Source organism: Barbus barbus (assembly GCF_936440315.1).
Source record: "Barbus barbus genome assembly, chromosome: 11".
Lineage (NCBI taxonomy): Eukaryota > Metazoa > Chordata > Actinopteri > Cypriniformes > Cyprinidae > Barbus > Barbus barbus.
In genome coordinates, this window is record NC_136739.1 from 32,668,268 (window position 1) to 32,692,903 (window position 24,636).

The 24,636-nt window shown below is 36.5% G+C and overlaps 3 protein-coding genes across 11 annotated transcripts in view; all 3 read right to left on the reverse strand.

Moving 5' to 3' along the window:
* Positions 1-1,713: 1,713 nt before the first annotated feature.
* Positions 1,714-11,889, reverse strand: arsh (arylsulfatase H). Of its 2 annotated transcripts, none has more exons than XM_079429124.1 (11): positions 11,762-11,889; positions 11,526-11,622; positions 11,302-11,451; positions 9,874-9,995; positions 8,557-8,679; positions 7,618-8,041; positions 5,999-6,135; positions 5,067-5,189; positions 4,818-4,980; positions 3,878-3,999; positions 1,714-3,039 (listed from the first exon to the last, which is right to left on the reverse strand). In XM_079429124.1, exons 2-11 carry the CDS (start codon positions 11,549-11,551, stop codon positions 2,672-2,674), a joined length of 1,758 nt encoding a protein of 585 aa, XP_079285250.1. In that variant the 5' UTR covers positions 11,552-11,622; positions 11,762-11,889; the 3' UTR covers positions 1,714-2,671. The 2 variants fall into 2 exon arrangements, with proteins under 2 accessions (XP_079285250.1, XP_079285249.1); XM_079429123.1 differs by having other exon boundaries at positions 11,526-11,644; positions 11,762-11,857.
* A 1,409-nt stretch (positions 11,890-13,298) lies between these two features.
* Positions 13,299-24,636, reverse strand: part of LOC306877380 (uncharacterized protein) — a 34,241-nt gene continuing 22,903 nt past the window's right edge. For 7 of the 8 annotated variants that reach the window (XM_079429128.1, XM_079429132.1, XM_079429133.1 and 4 more), the window contains 3 exons: positions 15,911-16,027; positions 15,772-15,822; positions 13,300-13,837 (listed from right to left, as the gene is read on the reverse strand). In XM_079429128.1, the coding sequence (XP_079285254.1) occupies positions 13,809-13,837; positions 15,772-15,822; positions 15,911-16,027 (197 nt within the window). In that variant the 3' untranslated portion in view covers positions 13,300-13,808. Of the gene's footprint in view, positions 13,838-15,771; positions 15,823-15,910; positions 16,028-24,636 lie in introns of all 8 variants that reach the window. The other variant, XM_079429127.1, reaches the window with a different exon arrangement.
* LOC306877381 (uncharacterized protein) overlaps positions 20,987-24,636 on the reverse strand; it is a 109,565-nt gene continuing 105,915 nt past the window's right edge. Inside the window, exon 5 of the mRNA XM_079429135.1 lies at positions 20,987-21,186. The gene's annotated coding sequence lies outside the window, so the exon portion shown is untranslated. The remainder of the gene's footprint in view (positions 21,187-24,636) is intronic.

Here is a 24,636-nt window from a genome sequence, read left to right on the forward strand (position 1 = left end):
TGTTTTTGTCGCATAACATCTGTTAATGGAAAGTTTTTTTTATCAACATTTATAAATTATCGCCAAAGTTTTGCGCAAATCTGTAATTGAAACGCAAGTTTATCCGCTCGCCTCAAAAGAAAACAGCGCAGTGCAAGAATGTGTTTATTACAGTAACCAGTCATGATCACGTGCTAAACAATGCACTGAAATACAGTAAGAAGCGCTGAAATACAGTAAGAAGCGCTCGAGTTCAGCGCAGAGCTCTCCAGAACAAATCACGTCTCTTTAAACTAGTTAAAGCCAAATAAATCGGAGCTGTTATTCTCATCAACACTGATGCAGAAAGCAGCAGAAACAGTGCAACTACGATGCAGTTAGAAGACGTTACAATCCACAAATCACCCACATTTACATTGTTTTACTGTAGTAACACTAACGGTAACAATGGTACGGTGGCAGAAAAGTAGGATATTCATATTGAGTATTACTATATTATCAGCAAGCTACTTGCAAAATGTAGTGAGCTAAGCTAACAGTTACTCCTCATTAAAAGAATAGAAAAGGGTTCTGTCCAAACTGTTGCTATATAATTAGAAGCACACAATTCCATAGAATATCATTATATACTTTAACATTAAGATTTGTACTCATAGACATTACTAAAGTAGTCAAACATGTTCATTAGAAGGGGGTGCCAATACTTTTGGCAATATAGTGTATCTTGCAATTCTGAGGAAAATGTCAAAATTTTAAGATTTTAAGTAAACTTGCAAGTCTGAATTGTGAAGAAAAAAAAAAGAGTTTGAAGATAATCAAGATTTTCTCGAGAGCAGCTATGTGTCACGAATCCTGGCTATGAACTTCCACCACCAGAGGTCACTTGCTCTCTGCATGGACTCTTGCACTACACTACACTACTGGCACTTCACCTCAGACTGCATTTCCCATCATCCATTGCACGGACCACACACACAGCTGATTACAATAATCACTCTCACAGCTGAGAACTATCTCACAATCACACTCTCTTTATAAGCCTTGGACTTTCTCTCTGTGATCGCCGAGTATTGTTTAGGCCGGGTATATCCTAGCGATAGCTACTCTACAGAGCCCTCTCAGTTATCGTAGTCTTGTCTTGCGTGTTTTCTAGTGTTTTGATTCTTGCCCGTGTTTCCTGGATTATCTCTTTGCCTTGCTCTGTTGGATGCTGTTCGCCAATCGTCGACCCACGCTTGCCCTACAAAAAGTCAGAACTGTGAGATTCAAAAGAAAAAAAGACAATATTGTGAAAATGTAAGAAAAAAAAAGAAAAAATCCACCTTCAACTAAACTTAAGTTCTGTTCCTGCCTTAAAAATGTATGTATAATCAAACTCATTAAAAAAAGAAAAATTCATCTAATTCAATTTTGAATAACTTTAAAGTGATTGGACTAATTTAATCTTCATTTTTATGAGTTAAAGGAAAACAGCGCTCTCCTGAAAATCCCATGGGACACCTGAGATCTGTTTTCTCAGTTTTTACACGCAATATGGCTTCAGCCTCTTTTTTTCTTTTCTTTTTTTTTAAATGAACTGACTTTTATAGGACATGCTTCAGAAGGAAATAAACATCTATGTGTTTCTGTTCAGCCAAACCTCTGATTTATGTCTGTTCAGTTTCTGTAAGCAGCTGCAGCTCTCTCTGCTGGACAAACTGAGTTCATCAAGGGTTATAAAGCCAATCATTAAAGTCAGATTCAGCTCTTTTATTATTGTGATCAAACATGATAAAACAGTAAGTAACACAAACTAAAAACACAGAACATCACAAAATTCATCTGGTGATTTGAAATGTGTGATACTTATCGTGATAAAAGAATGAACTAATATGATTTACTTCAAAAAAAATGTAATATTTAATATACAAAGATTTCCAAACTTTAATACTTTACTCAGTGGATTCAGACATATATAATGAAGACCTGACAGTACGACTGATCCTCTTCATATTAAATCATGTTCACCTGGAGCTCCTTCATGAGTGCCCTTGTTTTGAAGCACTAACAGCATCGTCCCGACATCAGCATGAGTTCTGTATTGAAGCTTATTTCCACCACAGAATAAAATTCTTTAAAAAAAAAAACAATTGTGAATTTATATCTCACAGTTCAGACTTTTTGTGAGTTTATATCTTCCAATTTTTTCTTATAATTCTGCATGTGAATGCGGTCAAGTCAGGAGTCTAAACATTTTTGGGGGAAATTCAGAATTGTTTATAACTTGCAATTCTGAAGAAAAATGTTAAAATTGTGAGATGTAAACTCAGAATTCAGAAAAAAAAACAAAAAAAAAAAGTCTGATAAACTAATTGCAATTGTGACACAAACTCGCAATTCAAAGAAAAAAGTCTAAACATTGGGATATAAACTCATAATTGTATTTTTATAACACAATTTCTGAGGAAAATACGAATTTCAAGATGTAAACTTGCAATTAAGAGTTTATAGATTGCAATTGTGACAAACTCGCAATTCTGGGGAAAAATGACAACTGATTTTTAAACTCAGAATTCAGAAAAAGTCAAAATTGCAATATATAAACTCACAATTGCATTTTTTTTTTTTTGTAGCTTGCAATTCTGAAGACTAAAAAAGTACGGATGGTGGGATATAAACTTGCAATCGAGAGCAATTGTCTTCTTGAATGTGTTTATTGTGTGTTTTCTGTGTCGGTGTCCTCCTCGCAGGAGCAGAAGGGGAAGGTCCCGCAGCAGGGCTGCAGCCAGGGCTTCCACAGAACCTTCTCCCAGCTCAGCTGCTTCTCCACCGGCGTCAGGGTCCTGCGGTGCTCCGTCACGGCCCGCTCCACCCGCTCCAGCACCTCAGAGAACCGCGGCTCAGTGTCCGGCGCCAGCGGACGGCTCTCTGAAGGATCCCTGCTGAGATCGAACACCAGCGGGGGCCTGTGATACGTCACAAACGCTCCGTGACACAAGCAGATGTTGATGTGGTAGCAGCCCACGGCTCCCGCAGGAGAGAAGTTCGGTGTGAAGAAATGCACCTTGAAGATGGACTCACCTGAGGAGGTCATGTTTAGTCTTGATTAGTACAAATCATTACAATTTAGGTTATAATATCTGTCTCGGTATGTGTTGCTGTTATGCAGAACTGGGTAATATACTCAATATACTGTAAATATCACAAATGTGTCCCTGGAGCACAAAAGCGGTCTGAAGTCGCTGGGGTATATTTGTAGCAATAGCCAACAATACACTGTATGGGTCAAAATTATCACTTTTTCTTTTATGCTAAAAATCATTAGGATCAGTAGGATATTTTGTAAATTTCCTACTGTAAATATATCAAAACTTATATATATATATATATTTCCAGGCAGCTTTGGCATTCCATAATGACAGTGTTCAGACTGACATTATTTAATATTCAAACTTTAAGCTGATAAATTTGGTAAGGTAAGATTTGTAATTATTTTGAAACAAGTCTCTTCTGCTCACCAAGGATGCATTTATATGATCAAAAATACAGTAAAAATTATGAAATTATTACAATTTAAAATGTGTTAATCTGTAATTTATTTCTGTGATCTGCAGCTGTATTTTCAGCATCATTACTGCAGTCTTCAGTGTCACATGATCTTCAGAAATCATAATAATATACTGATTTACTGCTCAACAAACATTTCTGATTATTATCAATGTTGAACACAGTTGTGCTGCTCAATATTTTTGCAGAAACCGTAAAATATTTTATTTTTCAGGATTCACAGATGAATAGAAAGTTCAAAAGAACAGCATTTATTTGAAATAGTTAGTGTGTGTGTGTGTGTGTGTGTGTGTGTGTGTGTGTGTGTGTGTGTGTGTGTGTGTGTGTGTGTGTGTTTGTGTGTGTCACTCACTGTCGGATGGGTGCCAGCGTACAGCGTTCAGGTTCATGCCGCAGTAGTGGAACATGAACTCATGCTCCGAGCGATTGGTTCTGGCCTCCAGCAGAGGCATCAGATCATGACCGTCCAGAATCCTCACAGAATCACACAAACACAGACAGACTGCACTTACACATCATACAGACTTTTCTAGGTGGTTGCTACGGTGTTGCAATGGTGATTCTGGGTAGTTGCTAAGGTGATACTAGGTAGTTGCTATGTGGATGCTAGATTGTAGAGTGTTTCTGCTAAAGTGTTGCTATGTAGTTGCTTTATGGTTGCTAAGATTTTCTAGGTGGTTGCTAGGGTGTTTATGAGTGGTTGCTAAAGTACTGCTAAGTAGTTGCTATGTGGATTCTAGAGTGTTCTGGGTGGTTTCCTAGGGTGTTGCTAGGGTGATGCCAGAGTATTGCTAGGATTTTCTGGGTGGTTGCTAAAGTGTTGCTAGGGTGTTGTCACAGATCTACCAGGCTCTGTCACCAGCCAATCACAGCGCACTTCCTCACCTGAGTACTGATCTCACGCACCTGCACATCATTGAACCACTCATTAGCCATGCCATAAATACACACTCCTCACAGCACTCCAGTGTCCGGTCTCGTTCATGCGAAGAGGTGTTCTGGGTGGTTTACTGGGGCAGTTCAAGGGTGATGCCAGAGTGTTGCTAGGGTGTTCTGGGTGGTTGCTACAGTGTTGCTAGGTAGTTGTAATGTGGTTGCAAGGGCATTGCTATGTAAATATTAGGGTGTTTCTGGTGATTGCTAGGAAGTTCCTAGGCTACAATAATATATTATGTATTGCATGTTATGCAATGCTCCAAATCCTCAAAGCTTAAATGTGTGTTTTCTGCAGCACTAGATGCTGTCTGACATAGAGGAATATAGTGTTGAGTATTTATGCTCTGGTGTTGTACCTGTCCTCTGGCAGCGCTCCACCTGCCAGCTTCACCACTGTGGGAAAAACATCCATCAGACTTGTTGGTTCTGCCACTTCTCGTCCCGGGGTGAGACGCCCAGGCCAGCGAAATATTCCCGGCACTCGGATTCCTCCCTCCCAGCCACCCATGGCTTTACCACCTGAACATAAGAGGGTCAGTAATGACACACAATCATGTAGTTTCAGCATCAACATTCCTCCAAATGTCGGCATTTGTGTTTCGTACCACGATAGATTCCGTTCCAGCCTCCTTTTGGACCCTCTTCGATGTGGCCGCCGTGGTCAGAGGTGAAGTACATCAAGGTTTTCTCCGACAGGCCGAGTCTTTCAATGGTCTCCACCATTCTACCTGTCATCAAACACAAGATATTCACCGTGAGTCACGTTTCAAACAGGTGATTCTGAGCTGAATAATCAGTGATCGTGTGATCTGAGGTTTCTTGAGTTTGTTCAGTTAAAGGCATAGTTCACTCAATGAAAATGCGCTGCTCATTTACTCTCCCTCAGGCCATCCAAGATGTAGGTGACTTTTCTTCTTCGATAGAATAGTAAAGAAGATTTTTAGCTGAGACTGTGATTTATAAAATGCAAGTCAATAGCTGCCGTCACTTTGCGAGTCAAAAAAGCATAAACAGGCAACACAAAATGATCCCTGTGGCTCCTGATGTCAGGCATCTGAAAATGAGTTTTAATTGAGTAATCTGTAGATCTGTGCTTCTTGAGCCGTGAACTGATTCAGTCCGATTTGGTGAACCGATTCAATTAGTGATACAACAGACTGGACCGTTTGCCTGAGGCTCAGGATTACAGTAATAATGTTGTAAATAATGTCCAGTTTCTTGCACAGACCAATTGATTTGCTTCATAAGACCTCAATATTATCATCGGGAGCCACAGGGATTAATTTAGCATTGCCTGTTTGTTTTTTTTTGACTCTCAATGTCCCGGTAGCCATTGACTCGCACTTTATAAATCCCCAATAACCACAGTTTCAGCTAAAAATCTTCTTTACTGTTCTACTGAATCCAAAAATTAACCCACGTCTCGGCTGGCCTGAGGGAGAGTAAATCAACAGCACATTTTCATTTTTGGGTGAACGATCACTTTAATTGTTATTTGATTCATGAAATGATGCATTCTTCTTTTCTCGTCACTTACCAATCATCCAGTCTGCTTCTTCCACGTTGTCCCCATAAAGCCCATGTTTGCTCTTTCCGGCAAAGCCCTCGGACACAAAGAGGGGCGTGTGCACGTGTGCCAATGACAGGAAGAGCAGGAAAGGCCTGTCTCTGTGTCTGACATAATAAATCACACCATTCATAAATCACCTTAAACCAAAGGTGTTTCCCACCGCAGGCACAAGAAATGAGTGCGTGGGAAACAAACAGACATAAAGCTGACTTGTCAGGACAAGTCTAATATTTTCTGCATTGCCACATGATGAAGCAGGCGTGCATGCAAATCACAAGTGAATCTCACCAAACACGTCAAGAACATGTGCACAAATTCAACTGAAGTAAATAAGAAATTATAGTTTGAATGAAGAAAATCAAACTTTATTAATTTATTTACAGACAACAAATCTAATAATAAAAATAAAAAAGACACTAAATTACAGTTTAATTAATATCCATTTTATTGTAGTATTACAAAAAAATATCTATTTTACTACAGTACAGTGCTTGGGCATTGCTCGGGTTGCTGGTTGGTTGCTAGGGTGTTGCTAGAGTGTTCTAAGGTGTTGTTAGGGTGTTTTGGATGGTTGCAAAAGTGTTGCTAATATACCAATATACTTGAAGTAAGTATATTAGAAGGTACTTTCTAGCATATTTACATGAAGTTCCCCCTGAGATTTTAAGGTAATAAATTGTGTTGTCAAACGATTAATCGCATCAAAAATAAAAGTTTGTTTACATAATATACTGTATGTATGGAAATTGTGTATATTTATTATGTGTATATATAAATACACGCACATACAGTATATATTTAAAAAATATTTACATTTATACATTTATATTTTATATATATATATAAAATATAAAAAAAATTCTTAAATATATACATGCATGTGTGTGTATTTATATATACATAAATATACACAGTACACACACACACATATATATATATATATATATATATATATATATATATATATATATATATTTGTAAAAAATCTTTTATTTTAGATGTGATTAATCGTTTGATAGCACTATTTTAATATGACTCGGATTGGATTGGTCTGAAAGAAGAGTCGTATACACCGAGGATGCCTCGAGGGAGAGTAAATAACAGGCTAATTCTCATTTTTGGGTGAACTAACCCTTTAAACTTTTAATTAAGATTAAGCTTACAGTAATGTCAATAGTTTTTTATCTCAAATATTTTAGTGTGTATTTGTAATTAATTTATTATTTGTGTATTTTATTTGATTATTCATTACACTTCCTCTTCACTCCAGAGCTTTAAAACTGATTACAAAACTCACTTATTTACAATATGCTTTGTTAATTGACTGTCTGCCTCATTTTTTTCAATTCCATGCTTGCTTGTATTATTTATCTGGTACATAAGATGAACTCTGTCTGCTTTATTTGTTTGATCATGTGACTGTATATTTGTATTTGTGTTCATGTTATCTACCAACCCTATGTAAAGTGTCCTTAGGTTTTGAAAGGCACTATATAAATAAAACATTATTAGTATTATCTCAAATATTTTGGTGGGGCTTGAAATAGGTTATGCTTGTCTAGGTGGGTTGTGGAATCTGTTCACACCTCTCCACGAAGCGCTGGGCTTCGCTCATCAGCCTGGCGTTCAGCGTCTCCAGCTTCATGGGCTGCTCCAGCACCTCTCCGTTCCTCATGATGATGCAGTTCCAGGTCCGCAGGAGCTCAAACGGCACGAACCACACGGCGAAGCTCAGCAGAGACAGAGCGGCCAGAAACACCAGGAGCATCCGGCTGATCTGCAGCAGACCGGCGGCTCGGACCGCGAGCAGCGAGAGGAAGGCAAGCGCTATCAGCACAGACATCTGCCACAGCGTCTCCTGAACATCCACCAGCACGCCTTTCCCCGCGCCGGGCTTGCAGTCGCTGAAGAGCGTGAAGGGAAGGCCGTAGAAGAAGTCGAAGCCGTGATTGTTGGGATGGTGGCAGTGATCGTTCCTGCTCTCGCAGTTCACACCCAGATGCCACTTACCTGGAGAAGGGCACACATTTAGTTATAAAATAAAAATCTCAATGAAACCTATAATGGTATATCCATGAAAGTTATATATAATTGATCAATTGAAATTGTATCTGTGGAACACAAAATCATATATTTTGAGAAATGTGTTTTTATTGATTGATTGATTTTTTTGACAGCCAATGGGCTCCAGTGTCCCAGTGTTTGGTTCCCTGAATGTCAGACAGGTTTGGATCAACATGAAGGTGAGCATATGATCATTTCCTATCGCTTCAATGGTTTTATTAATGCATACTATAATTTTGACCATTTCTAACTTGAGCTGAACACTATTGTCTTGCTATAGCTGCTTTACAGCAGAATGTGATTTTGTCTCCTATTTGATGAAGTTTGATTCTCCTGTTTATCACTGTAAAGCAGCTTTGTAAAGATCTGTAGTGTATAAAACACTACAGAGATAAATGTGGCTTGACTGTAGATGGCTGTACATCTCTGTGACTGATTATTAATACATGCACGTGTCTTACCCACGATGCCGGTGGTGTAACCCTGCTTCTGCAAGAGTTTAGCGAAGGTGGTTTCATTGGGTGGAAGACCTCCAGATCCAGCGAGAAACAGAATCACCTGAACTCGGCCCGTGCTGCCCAGACCTTCACAGACAGACCAGATTAACACATCAGACCAGCTCCTTATCTCAGGATTGATATAACGGGCCTGTCCACACCAATGCAGGAGAACCTTCTGTTTATTATAAGCACAATCTGCAGTTTTGTCGCCTGTCGCTTTAAATGCTCAAACTCTTTAATGACGGTGGCTGTCGATGCTTTTATCGTTCATCAGCTGAAAAAAGATTGCTCTGAAAGTGATTCCAATGATATCGTTCCTGTGTCGTTATCGCTGTAGTTGTGGTTTGGACGTTTATTTTTAAATTGTATAGTTATCATTCTTAGTGTAAATGGGCCTTTACCTTATATCAGTTCATATCTCAGTATTTTAGTGAATTTTGCATGAATATTGAATCAGAAATATTTCATTTCAGTGTATCTGCATACTTCTCAATATAATGTAGTGTAATATAATATAATATAATTTTATGAACCAATATCCAATATATATTTGAAAATCATATTTTCTGGACATTATATTAATGGGCAGTTTTTGTCTTTATTGGACAGATTAAGTCAATAAACTACAAAAAAGGCTGTTCTTCCTCAGTATTATAATCTTGTCTTCCAGTACAAATATCTAAACATTTTTAAATCAAGACTTTTACTTGGGAGGCAAAACAACATTAAGATAATAAATCTTGTTTTCTGAAAAATGTTAGTTTTTGCTTAAAATGAATACAAATATCTGCCAAATGATCGTTTTCCCTTCGAATGAAGTTGATTTTTCTGACTGCATTGGCAGATATTATAAAACTCACTTAATTTTATTGCATTTTTCAGAAAACAAGACTTAATATCTTTAGTCATTTTGCATTTCCAGTAAATGTATCTTGATTTAATAATGTAAATATATTTGTACTGGAAAACAAGGCAAAAATATTAGATTGTGTCTTTTATTACTAAGTCGTGTTTTCTGAAAAATGTGAGTTTTTTACTGGAAAACAAGACATGCAATATTGATGCAATACTTAAAATTCACTACAATATGGACTGGCAAGGTAGAGTTATAGCCCATTCACTATAATGATAACTATAAAGCTTTAATAATATTTGTATATGAATGTTTAGGTACAGTATTTGTACTGGAAAGCAAGACAAACACTGAGGACGATGTGATGTTTGTATCTGAGTGGGTCTGGATGAAGCAGGTGTTTTTGGCTCCGGTGGGGGTCTCACCGGAGCGCAGAGCGTAGCGTCCCGTCATGAAGGCGGTTCTGCTGGGAGTACAGAGCGGAGCCGCGGCGAGATGCTGGGTCAGTTTCACTCCTTCCGCCGCCAGACGATCGATGTTTGGTGTCCTTCAAACACAAGATAAATCTGCCATTATTCACTCACTCTCATGCACTGCAAAAAATGATTTTCTTACTTAGTATTGTTTTCTAGTATAAATATCTAAACCTTCTTGAATCAAGATACATTTACTTGACAAGCTAAATGACTTAAGATATTGTCTTGTTTCCTGAAAAAAATATCAAAATGGTGTTAGTTTTTGCTTAAAACAAGCAAACGTCTCTGCCAATGGGGTAAGAAAATAATCTTAATTCAAAGGCTAAACAAGATTATTTTTCTTGCCCCATTGTCAGATGTTTTTGCTTGTTTTAAGATTTTTAGAATTTTTCAAAAATATTTTTTTGCAGTGTTTCTCAAACCCGTATGCTGTTTCTTTTTCTGTGAGACAAAAGATGATTTGAAGGATCTTCATGCAGCTCTTTATATACGACAAACTCATAGTGACCACGAGTGTCAAGCTCCAAAATGAAAGAAAAGGAAAGAAAAACTCACATTTAGAGTGCGATTATTGGTTATTTGCAGCAAAATCTTCATTCTGCGTGTTTAGAGTCTACAGCATTTCCAGCATCAGACTTTTCAGTGAGGAGCATATTCTGTTCTGTTCCATCAGAATAAAGCACAAGAGTATATGAACTACCGTATTATTATGATATTTTCATAGTGTTCCTGTAGCTCATACAGTAGATAATGGCACTTGCAACACCAAGGTCAATGTACAACATGAATGCAATGAAAGTCACGTTGGATAGAAGCCGAATGCGTTAATCTAAAAGCTTATCTGTCCTTTATGGAGTTTAACAGACATGGTCACTATGAAATATGACTAAAAAGTCTGTATAGAAAAGAGCAGAGATTGGTCAATAAACAATCTGATTCTTTTTTAACAATATTTACATTGTTATTAACCTTTTCTTCATAACAATAATTGACAGATCAGCACTGAAAATGGCATCTGTTTAGCAATTCATTCTCAATTGACCAGCACATTGCAATTTATTTTTGTATTATCAGCAAAATATGCATAATGCATAATAATTAAATAATGCATAATGTTTTTAAAATGTGTTATTTATTTTGTTATTTAATTTTTTAATTTAATTTGTCTATTGATTTTGCAGTTATTTTGTTACAAGGCAAAAATAAAACTATAAATAATAACTGGTTTTCCTTAAAAGTAATACAAATACTCTGCATCCATAAAAAAAAACAATTTGTTATTCTCTAGAAAAAAAAGTTGCATTAAAGTTTCTTCAGAAACACTTCTTTCGTGTTCCAAAGACAAAATAACAGTTTTGAAGCCAATTAGTGATTAACCTGATGGTGTGGTTTCCATAGCAACCGATGTCTCCAATGCCCAGATCATCCACCATCATCAGGACGAAGTTGGGTCTGGAGTCCTGCTCTGGTTCTGCACTGATGACATATGAACCGGACTGGAGCAGAACCAGCAGACCAGTCAAGAACCTGCAAACCAGAAGAGCTGGATCAGATTCTGTTGTCATATTAATATCTGCTGTGAAATCTGCAGACACACAGACCTCAGTCTCCTGTGTTCCAGCAGCATGCTCAGGATGAACTTTGATTTGTCAAATGCAGGAAAACACGGAAGTCTCTCTCTTCTGTTCTTCTGCGGGACTGAGAGGAGTTTGACCATCAGCTGATCATGTAATGATTGATTTATTAACAGGAGAATCAACCAGTGTGCTTTATTTAACATCACTTATCTACACATAAACCCGGCGAGCAGCTCACAATCTCTCTTTTATTCGCTTACCTTCCCTTAAACAGTCAGTTTTCGCGATTCCTGACAGTTTTCCACTCACTTCTCCTCTGCAGACAGAATCATTTCCACATTCTGTACTGTATCTGTGAAAGACGAGCTACCGTAAACACTCATATACTGACGCATCTGTTCATAACAGAACCAAACAAACTCACGTCATCTGTGCGCTTAGCTCTAATATGAAGAGAATATCATCTGTAGTTCGACACGGATCTGTATGATTGTATTGTTGGTTGTTTAATCTCAAGAGTCAAGAGGAGTGTGTTAAAGTGAGTGCGCTTATAGCAGACACTGTACGGTAGATTCAGACAAAGAGTCACTTATATATTTATCACACATACTAAAATCTTGTTTGCCTGGAAAAACTGCTTCTGCACAACTCAAACGTCTGTTTAAAATTTATGTGTGCACTAATTATTTGCACAGATATTTAATGAATATTGCTCTTAAATATTTAATAATAATAATGAGTTATACCACAATGTAAATTAGCCTATTGTTATTAGTAGTATAATTAATAAAAAAAATATTGTTTATTATAGTGTGTGTGTGTGTGTGTGTGTGTGTGTGTGTGTGTGTGTGTGTGTGTGTGTGTGGATAGGACAATATTTGTCTGAGATACAACTATTTGAAAATCTGGAATCTGAGGGTGCAAAAAAATCTAAATATTGAGAAAATCTCCTTTAAAGTTGTTCAAATGAAGTTCTTAGCAATGCATATTACTAATCAAAAATGAATTTCTGATATATTTACAGTAGGAAATTCACAAAATATCTTCATGGAACATGATCTTAATATCCTAATGATTTTTTGTCATAAAAGAAAAATGTATAATTTTGAGCCATACAATGTATTGTTGGCTATTGCTACAAATATACCTGCTTCTGTGCTGCAGAGACACATATGTATATATATATATATATATATATTGCATTACACTTTTAACTTTAATATTTGGTATGTTCACCATTTGCAGCAATTACAGCAGCACCGTATATTTCCTGAGAACTTCAGCACTAATGCTATTCCTTCTTCAACTCAAGCCAAAGGTTTTCCTTTGGATGTACAATAGATCTGTCCAGTTTATTTTCCAACTTGCCCCAAATTGCTCGATGGGTTTGAGGGGCCAGTCCATCATTTTCAATGTTCTGCAGATTCTTTCCGTCGCAGGTAGTTTGTTTTATGGTATTGTAACGGCTTAATTCAACAAAAACAACTCAAACCTCTTAAATATGCCAAGTGTTCTAATAATTTTGGCCACCACTTTATATATATCTCTCTGGATCATGGAATAATATAATATATGTATTATACCACTATGTAAATTGCTGTTACTATTATTAGTATTATTAATAACATTATTATATATACATTTATATTTAATATATATTACAATGTTTTATTATAAATATCTGAAATAATGAAGGGTACTTCCTCCAGAGAAGGTTAATTGTTCCTTAAAAGGACATTTCATGTATTTGCAGTCCTGGTTTGTGTCACTGCATTATGCAATAAAATACACACATAGTCATTTAAATGTAACCACCCTTTTATTCAAACTCAACAATTATTTACAGGACTTAAAAAACAAAAATATTAAAAGAAACGTCCTATGAATCCTATTTGGTCACACTTTCAAAGTGAATCATTCCACGGTGTGATATTTGCTTTTTTTTATGAATCAAACAAAACTGTGCGATTAATGACACCGTAATGAAACTAAACGACACTTTTTAAAGTAACGAAATGAAATGCCTCTCCCAAAAGGCTGTCGAATTACACATGCATGCACGCACACACACATCCCGGTCCACTCAAACTATGTGACAATACATTCAAAACAATTATTAACAGTCCTTGTGCTAGTTCAGAACTGTAGTCGAAGCAGTAGGAAGATGAGATATTATGAGCAAGCCCTTAATCTGCGTCAGGAAGTCTGTACTGCGAGTGTGTTTGTGAAGATGACTCAGATGCGAGTAGTTCCCATGTAAAGCGGTTCACAGTGGCTTCACTGGACTCGGCTGCTTCACTGCTGGAGTTAGGATGAGTTCAGGAGAGTGCTTAAAACTGCAGATGAAAAACAAAAACATCATAAATACAGTGAGCCCTTCACATCAGTGTCATGTGACTGTAGTTTATGACAGCGCTTCTCAACTGGTTTCCCTTCTGGACACGGCTGGACATCACATTCTTTATTTATTGTAGAAAAATATACAAAATGTCTTTATAGTCACACTGAAATCTATTAATATTATCATGAACTGGACAGGCATTGTTTTATAGATGATCAATTGGACACACAACCTTCGACATCAACAGCAAAAGAGAGGATGTGTTTCTCCTCAGTTCTGAGAGCTGGTTAAGTCTGTTTATTTTGAAGTCCAAATGGTTCATGATTATATTATCTATTGTGTTTCTCCCTGCTGAACAGATCTGAGACTCATCAGTTCAGATGTTACTAGGGCATTGCAAGGTAGACGTTAGGCGGTTATGGGTGGTTGCTGGGGTGTTGGGGGGTTCTAGTTCACACACTGCTCCGGGTGTGTGTTCACGGTGTGTGTGTGTGTGTGTGCATTTTGTTCACTACTCACTGCTGTGTGTGTGCACTTGGATGGGTTAAACGCAGAGCACCAATTTCGAGTATGGGTCACCATACTTGACAATACGTTACGTCACGACTTTAGTTGGTTGCCAGGGTGTTTCTAGGTAGTCGTTAGGGGGTTCTTGGTGGTTGCTAGGTAGTTAGGGGCTCTAGTTGGTTGCCAGAGTGTTGCTATGTAGTCATTTGAGGGTTCTATGTGAAGTGAAGTGAAGTGAAGTGAAGTGAAGTGAAGTGACATACGGCCAAGTATGGTGACCCATACTCGGAATTTGTGCTCTGCATTTAACCCATCCAACGTGCACACACACAGCAGTGAACACACACACACACCGTGAACACACACACACAGCAGTGCACACACACACACACACACACACACACACCGTGAACACACACCCGGAGCAGTGGGCAGCATTTATGCTGCGGCGCCCGGGGAGCAGTTGGGGGTTCGGTGTCTTGCTCAAGGGCACCTCAGTCGTGGTATTGAGGGTGGAGAGAGCGCTGGACATTCACTCCCCCCACCTACAATCCCTGCCGGCCCGAGACTCGAACCCACAACCATTGGATTACAAGTCCGACTCTCTAACCATTAGGCCACGACTTCCCCAATGTGGTATGTGGTAGCTAAGTAGTCATTGGTTCTCCTGAGTGGTTGTTAGGTGTTCTGACCGGTTACTAGAGTGTTGCTTGATAATAGTTGGGGGTTCTGGGTGGTTGCCAGAGTGTTGCTAGGTAGTCGTTAGGGGGTTCTTGGTCATTGCTATGTAGTTTGGGGTTCTAGTTGGTTGCCAGGGTGTAGCTAGGTAGTCAATAGGGGTTCTGGGTGATTGCTAGGGTGTTGGTGGTTCTGGGTGGTTGCTATAGTGTTGCTAGGTAGTCGTTTGAGGGTTCTAGGTGGTTGCTAAGTAATCACTGGGGTTCTTGGGTGGTTGCTAGGGAGTTGTTGGGTGGTTCTGGTTGGTTGCCAGGGTGTTGCTAGGAATTTGTTAGGGGTTGTAGGCAGTTGAGAGTTCTGGTTGGTTGTTTGATTTCGCTCTGTAGTTTTTGGGGGTTCTGAGTGATTACTAGGGTGTTTCTAGACAGTAGTTACTGGGTTCTGTTTGGTTGCTAGGGTGCTGCTAGTTTGTCATTAGGTGGTTCGGACATCAACAGCTAAAAAAGTGTTTCTCCTCCGTTCTGAAAGTTGGTAAGTGTTTATTTTGAGGTCCAAATGATGCATGATTATATGGTTAGTTGTGTTTTTATTATTTGCTTTCATCATTGTTTCTCGCTGCTGAGCAGATCTAAGAGCCACCAGCTGAGAAGCACTTGTTTACAGCAGTATCCAATGCTATATGAATATGATAATATTCAGTGACAAACATGATTCAAAAGTGAAAATGAGCAGTGGATGGCTCACCCTGTGGGTCGCTCTGTGTGCCGTTCTCTTCTTTGGCGCTCTCCGGGTCACCTGAAGAGAAAGCGTATGTTCTCATCACACCCGCTGCGTTATCTGAGATCAGATGTTCATGTGAGTGAAAGTGTAAACACCCACACACCTCTCTGGACCTTGAAGCACAGTTTCTTCTTCTGATAGGTGAAGTATCCAGTTATGGCTCCAACAGCTGCTACTGCGATCCCACAAACAACACCAACAACCGTACCGGATCCGCTGTCTGCAACAGAACCACACACACCAGGTCAGTCGTGTCAGTGTGTGTATATACGGTTACTCAAGTGTTCTGGGTGGTTGCTAGGATGTTCATAGGTAGTTGTTAGCAGTTCTGTGAAATCAGATTCCAATGAAGTACTTGTAATTAGATTACTTTTTAAAATACTTTTTAATTTTTTATTGATTGCATGATTATATATTATTCACAGAATACAATTAATTATTCATAATTTATTTATCGTGCCTAATTATTATTTTTTAAATCTTTTAAATGTTCCTCTCTAAAATAGCTTTCCTCTTATATATATTCAGAAAAAAAAAAAAATAATATATATATATATATATATATATACACACACTACACACGCACACTGGGAAACCTTGACGTAATGTAACGTTTATTGCACTTCATGGTGTTAATAATAACAGATGGAATATATTTTCTTTCTCTTTGTTCTTTTTTATATCAATATGATACAAGATTATCCTATTTAAATCGATGTGATAAAAGAGTTATGTCAAAAGTAATCTAAACTGAAATCTGATTATATTACCAAAAATGTGTAATGTAATGGATTACGTTACTAACTAAAATTTTTGTCATGTAAAATCTGGAATCAGTAACATTTTTAAGTAATCTACCCAGCACTGGTTGCTACGGGGTTCTGTGTGGTTGCTAGGGCGTTGCTAGGAGGTCATTTCATTGAAGATTTCCCCCAGTGTCTCTCTGATCTTCAGGTCTGTAGATGTGGCTTGGTTCTTCTTCAAAGCAAGTCTGTGGGATTTTCTTAACTTGTTTTATTGTCCAGCAGGTGAAAATATTAAGTGTTACTTATGAATATTAATGCTTAGTGATTTGAACAAACCCCTAACACTGAGCACTAATAACAGTGACAAACAGCAGTAATAATAAGATGATCATCATCTGTAACTCAGTCTAACAGACACAAAGATCTGCTTCATGTGTTCACTAAAGTCAACAAACACAGATCAATGTTAAAATCACTATTCTTTTTTTATATCAGTGGATAAGAAGATTCATATAATGGTCCACTAGATGGCAGTATTATACTGGAGCCACTTCAGGTTTATATTGAAGCCCATTTCTGCCACAAATAAAAACAAATGTAGAAAATAATGCTGTGATGAAACAATATTATTACATAAAATAATTAAATAGTTAAAATTATCCAATTCAAAAATAATTATGAGATAAAAAGTTTAAATTATGACATACTAAATCAATAAAAAATAAATTATGACAAAAAGCCAAAATTATGATATACTACATTATGGCAAAAAAAACTTCAACCTTTTGTCATAATGATATACATTATATCTCATAATAATTTTTTTTTTTTCATGAAATATGATATTAGTGTGTTTTGTGACATCAATCCCCAAAATTATAATTCATCATTTTGACTTTTCATTTATTTAATTTCATTATGACATCAACTTTTTAGCATAATTATGATTTTTGTCCATTTTATTTATTTTTTATTTTACAACTCATTATTTTAAGTTTTAGATCAACATTTTGACTTTTATTTAGACTTTTTTTCCACATTATTTTCTTTCTTCCACTAGGCATGTTAGATTATTTACACTCAGAATTTCTTTTAATCTCATAACTGTTTTTTTTTATCTCATAAAGTCATAATTGTGACTTTTTTCTCATAATTATGACTTTTTATGTCGATTTCAAAAGAAAGGGAAAATGTGTTTTAACTATAGAATTAGTTATTTTTACGCCTGTCAGTTTGTGATATTTCCAGGTTTAGGGGATCCTGCGTATGATATAAAGCAGACGCTTCACGTGGCTACAGGTTGGTTTCTGCTTCAGCATTTATCACAAGCACTAATGCAGCAGAGGCACTTATCAATAGTCTACCCACAATGCTCTGCTGCAGAGAAGCATCAGTACGCCCGTCACAGTCGGTCCCAGCGGATTCGACGGAGCGGAGCAAGACTTCACACACGCAGTGACAGGCATGTTTGTGAGGGAAAAGACAGACAGACAAGACTGAACCTGATTTACAGATCCTGCAGGAGACGAAAGAGAGAGAAAGTGCCTCACAACAGGAGTTTATTTACTTTAAACGAGGCTTCTGACACTCACTGATAATAAAAACTGACCCATGAATATTCTGTCATCATTTACTCTCTCTCATCTCGCTCCATTCACATTTATGCATTTAGCAGATGCTTTTATTTTAAAGTGACTTACAAAAGAGGAACAAAAGCAATTTGTCAAAGAGCCAACGATATTCGCAATATATTCTGACTGACATGGTTTTGTGGAAGAAAAGACATATAAGGGTCATTTAGATTAGATTAGACTTTATTGTCATTGTGTTCAATCTAATCTAATCTAAATAACTCTTATTATGTCCTGTCTTCCATGAAACATGTTACATGATGTCAGTCAGAATATATTGCGAATATCGTTTAAATATATGAATATATGTTTATAACGTAAATCTCTAAAGCATGTTTCATAATTTATACTTTTTTCATATATGACATTTTGTCATAAAATTAAGAATTTTTAAATCTCAGATTTAAAAAAAAAAAAATCTTATAAAGTACATTTTGTCATAATTAAAATTTAGATTTTTTTATAATTCAAAATGTATAATTTTTATGTCATAACTGTAATTTCAACGTCGTTATTTTCTCAAGCACCAAAAGGGTAATTTATCATTTAGACTTTTTAATTTTATTATTATGACATTTTATGCCAATTTTGACTCATAATTTCAATTTTTTTCCTCATGATGTTTTTTGTCAATTTTTTTTTACTTTTTATGCCATTTTTGTATTTGTCATAATTAGGGCCCAAGCCAGTAAGGCGCAGGGCCCTATTGTTCCCCTAAGGATTATTAGGGCCCAAGCCAGTAAGGCGCAGGGCCCTATTGTTCTTCTAAGGATTATTATTTTTTTTTTTTTTTTTTTTTTTTTTTTTTTTTTTATTATTTTTTATTTCGACTATCCGGGTACTTTTGGGGGCCTTAACGTGCCCGAAAACTCTTGAAAATTGGCACACACATTGGAACCTGCGGCCATTAGGACGCCGCTGAGTCTGGGACCCGGGCGTGGCACAGGGGCTCTACGGCGCCCCCTGCAAAATTGTCAGAAAGCTTGATGTATAGCTCACACATACTTGCACGTATTCATATGAAACTCGGTACACATATAGAACTCATTGAGCTGAACAACTTTCACGCTGCATGTTTTAGGCTCCGCCCAACAGGAAGTCGGCTATTCAGGGCTGTTTAAAAAGCGCATGCTCTGGAATTTGATATACTCCTCTGAGGATTTCCATACGATTGCCACCAAACTCGGTGAACATGATCTCAAGACATTGGGGACGCTAAATTGCGAAGATATTTTTGATATGTCGAACGGTTTGCCCGTGGCGAGGCGATGAAGTTATGGCGAAAAATGAGACCCAGGAAATGCCTAATAACGTCCACATACATTGTATGATGTAGATCAAACTTCAGTGATTTGTTCGTTGTATGATGCCGATCGGATAGATGTGACTATTATGACTGAAAGTTATAGCGCCACCAACTGGCTGCAGGAAGTGTGTCGTTTTCAAAATGCTTTGAATTCAGCATCTTCTTTTTACTCGATTTGCTTCAAACTTCACCAGAATAATGTCAAAACATGGCCGATGTAAAACTGTGAAGGGAATATTGATATCTAAAATTATGTTACCATGGCAACGTGTCAAAGTTGAAAATTCGTTTCTGGTGATTTTGAGGCAGATAACATGTTTAGAATGTCATGAAACTCAACACACATATGAGTATTAATGATAGTTAGACACTGGAAAAAGCTCATAAACGGGCGTGGAAGAGGCACTCTATAGCGCCACCTTTTGTCAAAAATGGGGGGGTTAGTTTTAGCTACAGATACCAAACTCGGTACATAAATTGTTCTTATTAATCCGGACAACTTTCTAATTTACAATCATTAGCTACGACCAACAGGACGTCGGCTATATTTATTTTAATGTGGGTTTTTAAAAAAAACGGGCTGTAAACAAATTCATACTCCTCCAAACAGAAACACGTAAATCACACCAAACATTTTTTCTCATGACGCCAAAATACTGAAGATGCTAAATTGCGGACGGATTTAGGATATCTTGAACGATGATTTAATGGCAATTTATTAAAGTTACAGTAAAAAAGAGAAAACTTTTTTTTTTTTATCTTTTAAGAGCAGCTTCCAAACACTTCATAAAAAATTACATACACAGAACAATACAGTCTGAGGATATGTGATTAATTTCATGAATTTACAATAGACTATGGTGAGAAGAAAATTTAAAAACTATCAGAGAGTTGATATAATGCTTCTGAGTGAGAGGTCCTGTCAGCCTGCAGCTGAGTGAGGGGTGGGGGTGGGGTGGGCTGTGAGTGACTGTGTGAGTGACTGTGTGGATTGAGGCAGTGGGTGAGAGAGAGAAAGAGAGAGAGAGGGTCTGTTTTTTTAAAATCTTTAAAAAATGCTTATAAATCATTAAAGATTTTGATAACACTTTATAATAAGGTCTCAATTCTTAACATTAGGAAATGCATTAATTAACGTGAACTAACAATGAAAAATATATTTTTACAGCATGTTAATTCTTCCATGATAGTATGAACTAACAAAGAACTTTTTTTTTTAAAGCATTTATTAATCTTTTTAATGTTAGAAAAATAATCATGTTCAAAAGATTAACTTTAAAATGTAATAATATATAAACACATTTTGGAATTAATATTCATCAACATTAAATGGTATATAATTATTAATGATTATATATATATAATGATAGCTACAGACACCAAACTCGGTACATAAATTGTTCTTATTAATCCGGACAACTTTCTAATTTACAGTCATTAGCTACGACCAACAGGAAATCGGCTATTTTTTTTTTTATGTGTTTTTTTTTTTTTTTAAACGGGCTGTAAACAAATTCATACTCCTCCCAAGCAGAAACCAACAATTCACACCAAACATTTTTTCACATGCTTCCAAGATACTGAAGATACTACATTGCGGACGGATTTAGGATATCTTGAACGGTGATTTAATGGCAATTTATTAAAGTCACAGTAAAAAATAACACTTTTCTTTTTTTTTATCTTTTAAGAGCAGCTTCAAAACACTTCATAAAAAATTACATACACAGAACAATACAGTCTGAGGATATGTTATTAATTCCATGAATTTACAATACACTATACAGAGGAGAACATTTTCAAACTTATCAGAGTTCTCCTGTCTCTGTGCTTCTAATGTGTGCGGTAGGTGACTGGGTGGGTGACTGACTGTGTGTGAGTTCAGTGAGTGTGGAGGGAGAGAGAGAGAGAGAGAGAGAGAGAGAGAGAGAGAGAGAGAGAGAGAGGGTCTGTTTAAACTTCTCAATAAAATCCTTAAAAAATGCTTATAAAGCATTAAAGGTTTTGATAACACTTTATAATTAAGTCTCATTTGTTAACAGTAGGGAATGCATTAATTAACATGAACTAACAATGAAAAATGTATTTTTTACAGCATGTTAATTCTTCATTGATAGTATGAACTTACAATGAACTAACAATGAACAAAATATTTTTAATATTAGAAAAATAGTCATGTTCAAAAAATAAAACTTTAAAATGTAATAATATATTAACACATTTTGGAATTGATTTTGATAAACATTAAATGGTATATATTTATTAATTATGTAAATTAACAACAGTTAAATAATGTTGTTTTTTAACATTGGTTAATTCACAAATAACATTAAATATTAACAATATATTTTTTACTTTATTAATTTGTGTTAGAAAAAATTATTCATGTTAGTTAATGGAAAAATAAATCATTAAAAAAAGCTTATAAATCATTAAAACCTTTGGTAACTATAATAATTTCTCATTTGTTAGCATTAGTAAATGCATTAACTAACATCAACTACCAATGAAAAATATATTTTCACAGAATTTAAAGTTTTATATGTTGTTCTGTGTGTGTGTGTTTCACTGAGTTGATGGTTTGGATTAACCCTTTAATTGCCGTATCCCTTAAAACCAAACTGCCAGAGGGTTACTGTGATGCTTGTGCTCGCTGGGCACCGTTTTATCGATGCCACCGGGGTGGCGTATGCTGACGGCTTGGGCCCGTCATCGCTGCTCGCAGCTATATTTATTATTTTTTTTTTTTTTTTTTTTTTTTTTTTTTTTTTTTTTTATTATTTTTTATTTCGACTATCCGGGTACTTTTGGGGGCCTTAACGTGCCCGAAAACTCTTGAAAATTGGCACACACATTGGAACCTGCGGCCATTAGGACGCCGCTGAGGCTGGGACCCGGGCGTGGCACAGGGGCTCTACGGCGCCCCCTGCAAAATTGTCAGAAAGCTTGATGTATAGCTCACACATACTTGCACGTATTCATATGAAACTCGGTACACATATAGAACTCATTGAGCCGAACAACTTCCGTGCAGCATGTCTTAGGCTCCGCCCAACAGGAAGTCGGCTATTCAGGGCTGTTTAAAAAGCGCATGCTCTGGAATTTGATATACTCCTCTGAGGATTTCCATACGATTGCCACCAAACTCGGTGAACATGATCTCAAGACATTGGGGACGCTAAATTGCGAAGATATTTTTGATATGTCGAACGGTTTGCCCGTGGCGAGGCGATGAAGTTATGGCGAAAAATGAGACCCAGGAAATGCCTAATAACGTCCACATACATTGTATGATGTAGATCAAACTTCAGAGATTTGTTCGTTGTATGATGCCGATCGGATAGATGTGACTATTATGACTGAAAGTTATAGCGCCACCAACTGGCTGCAGGAAGTGTGTCGTTTTCAAAATGCTTTGAATTCAGCATCTTATTTTTACTCGATTTGCTTCAAACTTCACCAGAATAATGTCAAAACACGGCCGATGTAAAACTGTGAAGGGAATATTGATATCTAAAATTGTGTTGCCATGGCAACGTGTCAAAGTTGAAAATTCGTTTCTGGTGATTTTGAGGCAGATAACATGTTTAGAATGTCATGAAACTCAACACACATATCCATTTTAATGATAGTTAGAAACTGGAAAAAGCTCATAAACGGGCGTGGAAGAGGCACTCTATAGCGCCACCTTTTGTCAAAAATGGGGGGGTTAGTTTTAGCTACAGACACCAAACTCGGTACATAAATTGTTCTTATTAATCCGGACAACTTTCTAATTTACAGTCATTAGCTACGACCAACAGGAAGTCGGCTATATTTATTTTAATGTGGGTTTTTTTTTTAAACGGGCTGTAAACAAATTCATACTCCTCCAAACAGAAACACGGAAATCACACCAAACATTTTTTCTCATGATGCCAAAATACTGATGATGCTAAATTGCGGACGGATTTAGGATATCTTGAACGATGATTTAATGGAAATTTATTAAAGTTACAGTAAACAAGAAAAAACATTTTTTTTTTTATCTTTTAAGAGCAGCTTCCAAACACTTCATAAAAAATTACATACACAGAACAATACAGTCTGAGGTTATGGGATTAATTTCATGAATTTACAATACACTATGCGGAGGAGAAAATTTAAAAACTATCAGAGCTGCTTTTGAGTGAGAGCTCCCTGCCAGCCTGCCTCTGAGTGAGAGCTCCCTGTCACTGCTGCTGAGTGAGGGGTGGGGGTGGGCTGTGAGTGACTGTGTGAGTGACTGTGTGGATTGAGTGTGGATTGAGCCAGTGGGTGAGAGAGAGAAAGAGAGAGAGGGTCTGTTTTTTAAAATCTTAAAAAAATGCTTATAAATCATTAAAGATTTTGATAACACTTTATAATAAGGTCTCATTTCTTAACATTAGGAAATGCATTAATTAACGTGAACTAACAATGAAAAATATATTTTTACAGCATGTTAATTCTTCCATGATAGTATGAAATAACAAAGAGCAATTTTTTTTAAAGCATTTATTAATCTTTTTAATGTTAGAAAAATAGTCATGTTCAAAAGATAAACTTTAAAATTTAATAATATATTAACACATTTTGGAATTAATATTGATCAACATTAAATGGTATATAATTATTAATTTGTATATATATATATATATATATGATAGCTACAGACACCAAACTCGGTATATAAATTGTTCTTATTAATCCGGACAACTTTCTAATTTACAGTCATTAGCTACGACCAACAGGAAGTCGGCTATATTTATTTTAATGTGTGTGTTTTTTTTTTTAAACGGGCTGTAAACAAATTCATACTCCTCCAATCAGAAACACGGAAATCACACCAAACATTTTTTGTCATGATGCCAAAATACTGATGATGCTAAATTGCGGACGGATTTAGGATATCTTGAACGATGATTTAATGGAAATTTATTAAAGTTACAGTAAAAAAGAACACTTTTTTTTTTTTTATCTTTTAAGAGCAGCTTCCAAACACTTCATAAAAAATTACATACACAGAACAAGACAGTCTGAGGATATGTGATTATTTCATGAATTTACAATACACTATGGCGAAAAGAAAATTTTCAAACTTATCAGAGTTCTCCTGTCTCTGTGCTTCTAATGTGTCCGGTAGGTG

Bases quoted from the DNA above. Each gene is read 5' to 3' on its own strand.
- arsh (XM_079429123.1), bottom strand. From the start codon at position 11,641: ATGGTCAAACTCCTCTCAGTCCCGCAGAAGAACAGAAGAGAGAGACTT. The intron at 9,996-11,301 runs GTTAATCACTAA...TTGTGTTTGAAG, and splicing joins TATGGAAACCACACCATCAG to GACACCAAACATCGATCGTC. The intron at 6,136-7,617 runs GTGTGAACAGAT...TTATTATGTCAG, and splicing joins GCCCAGCGCTTCGTGGAGAG to ACACAGAGACAGGCCTTTCC.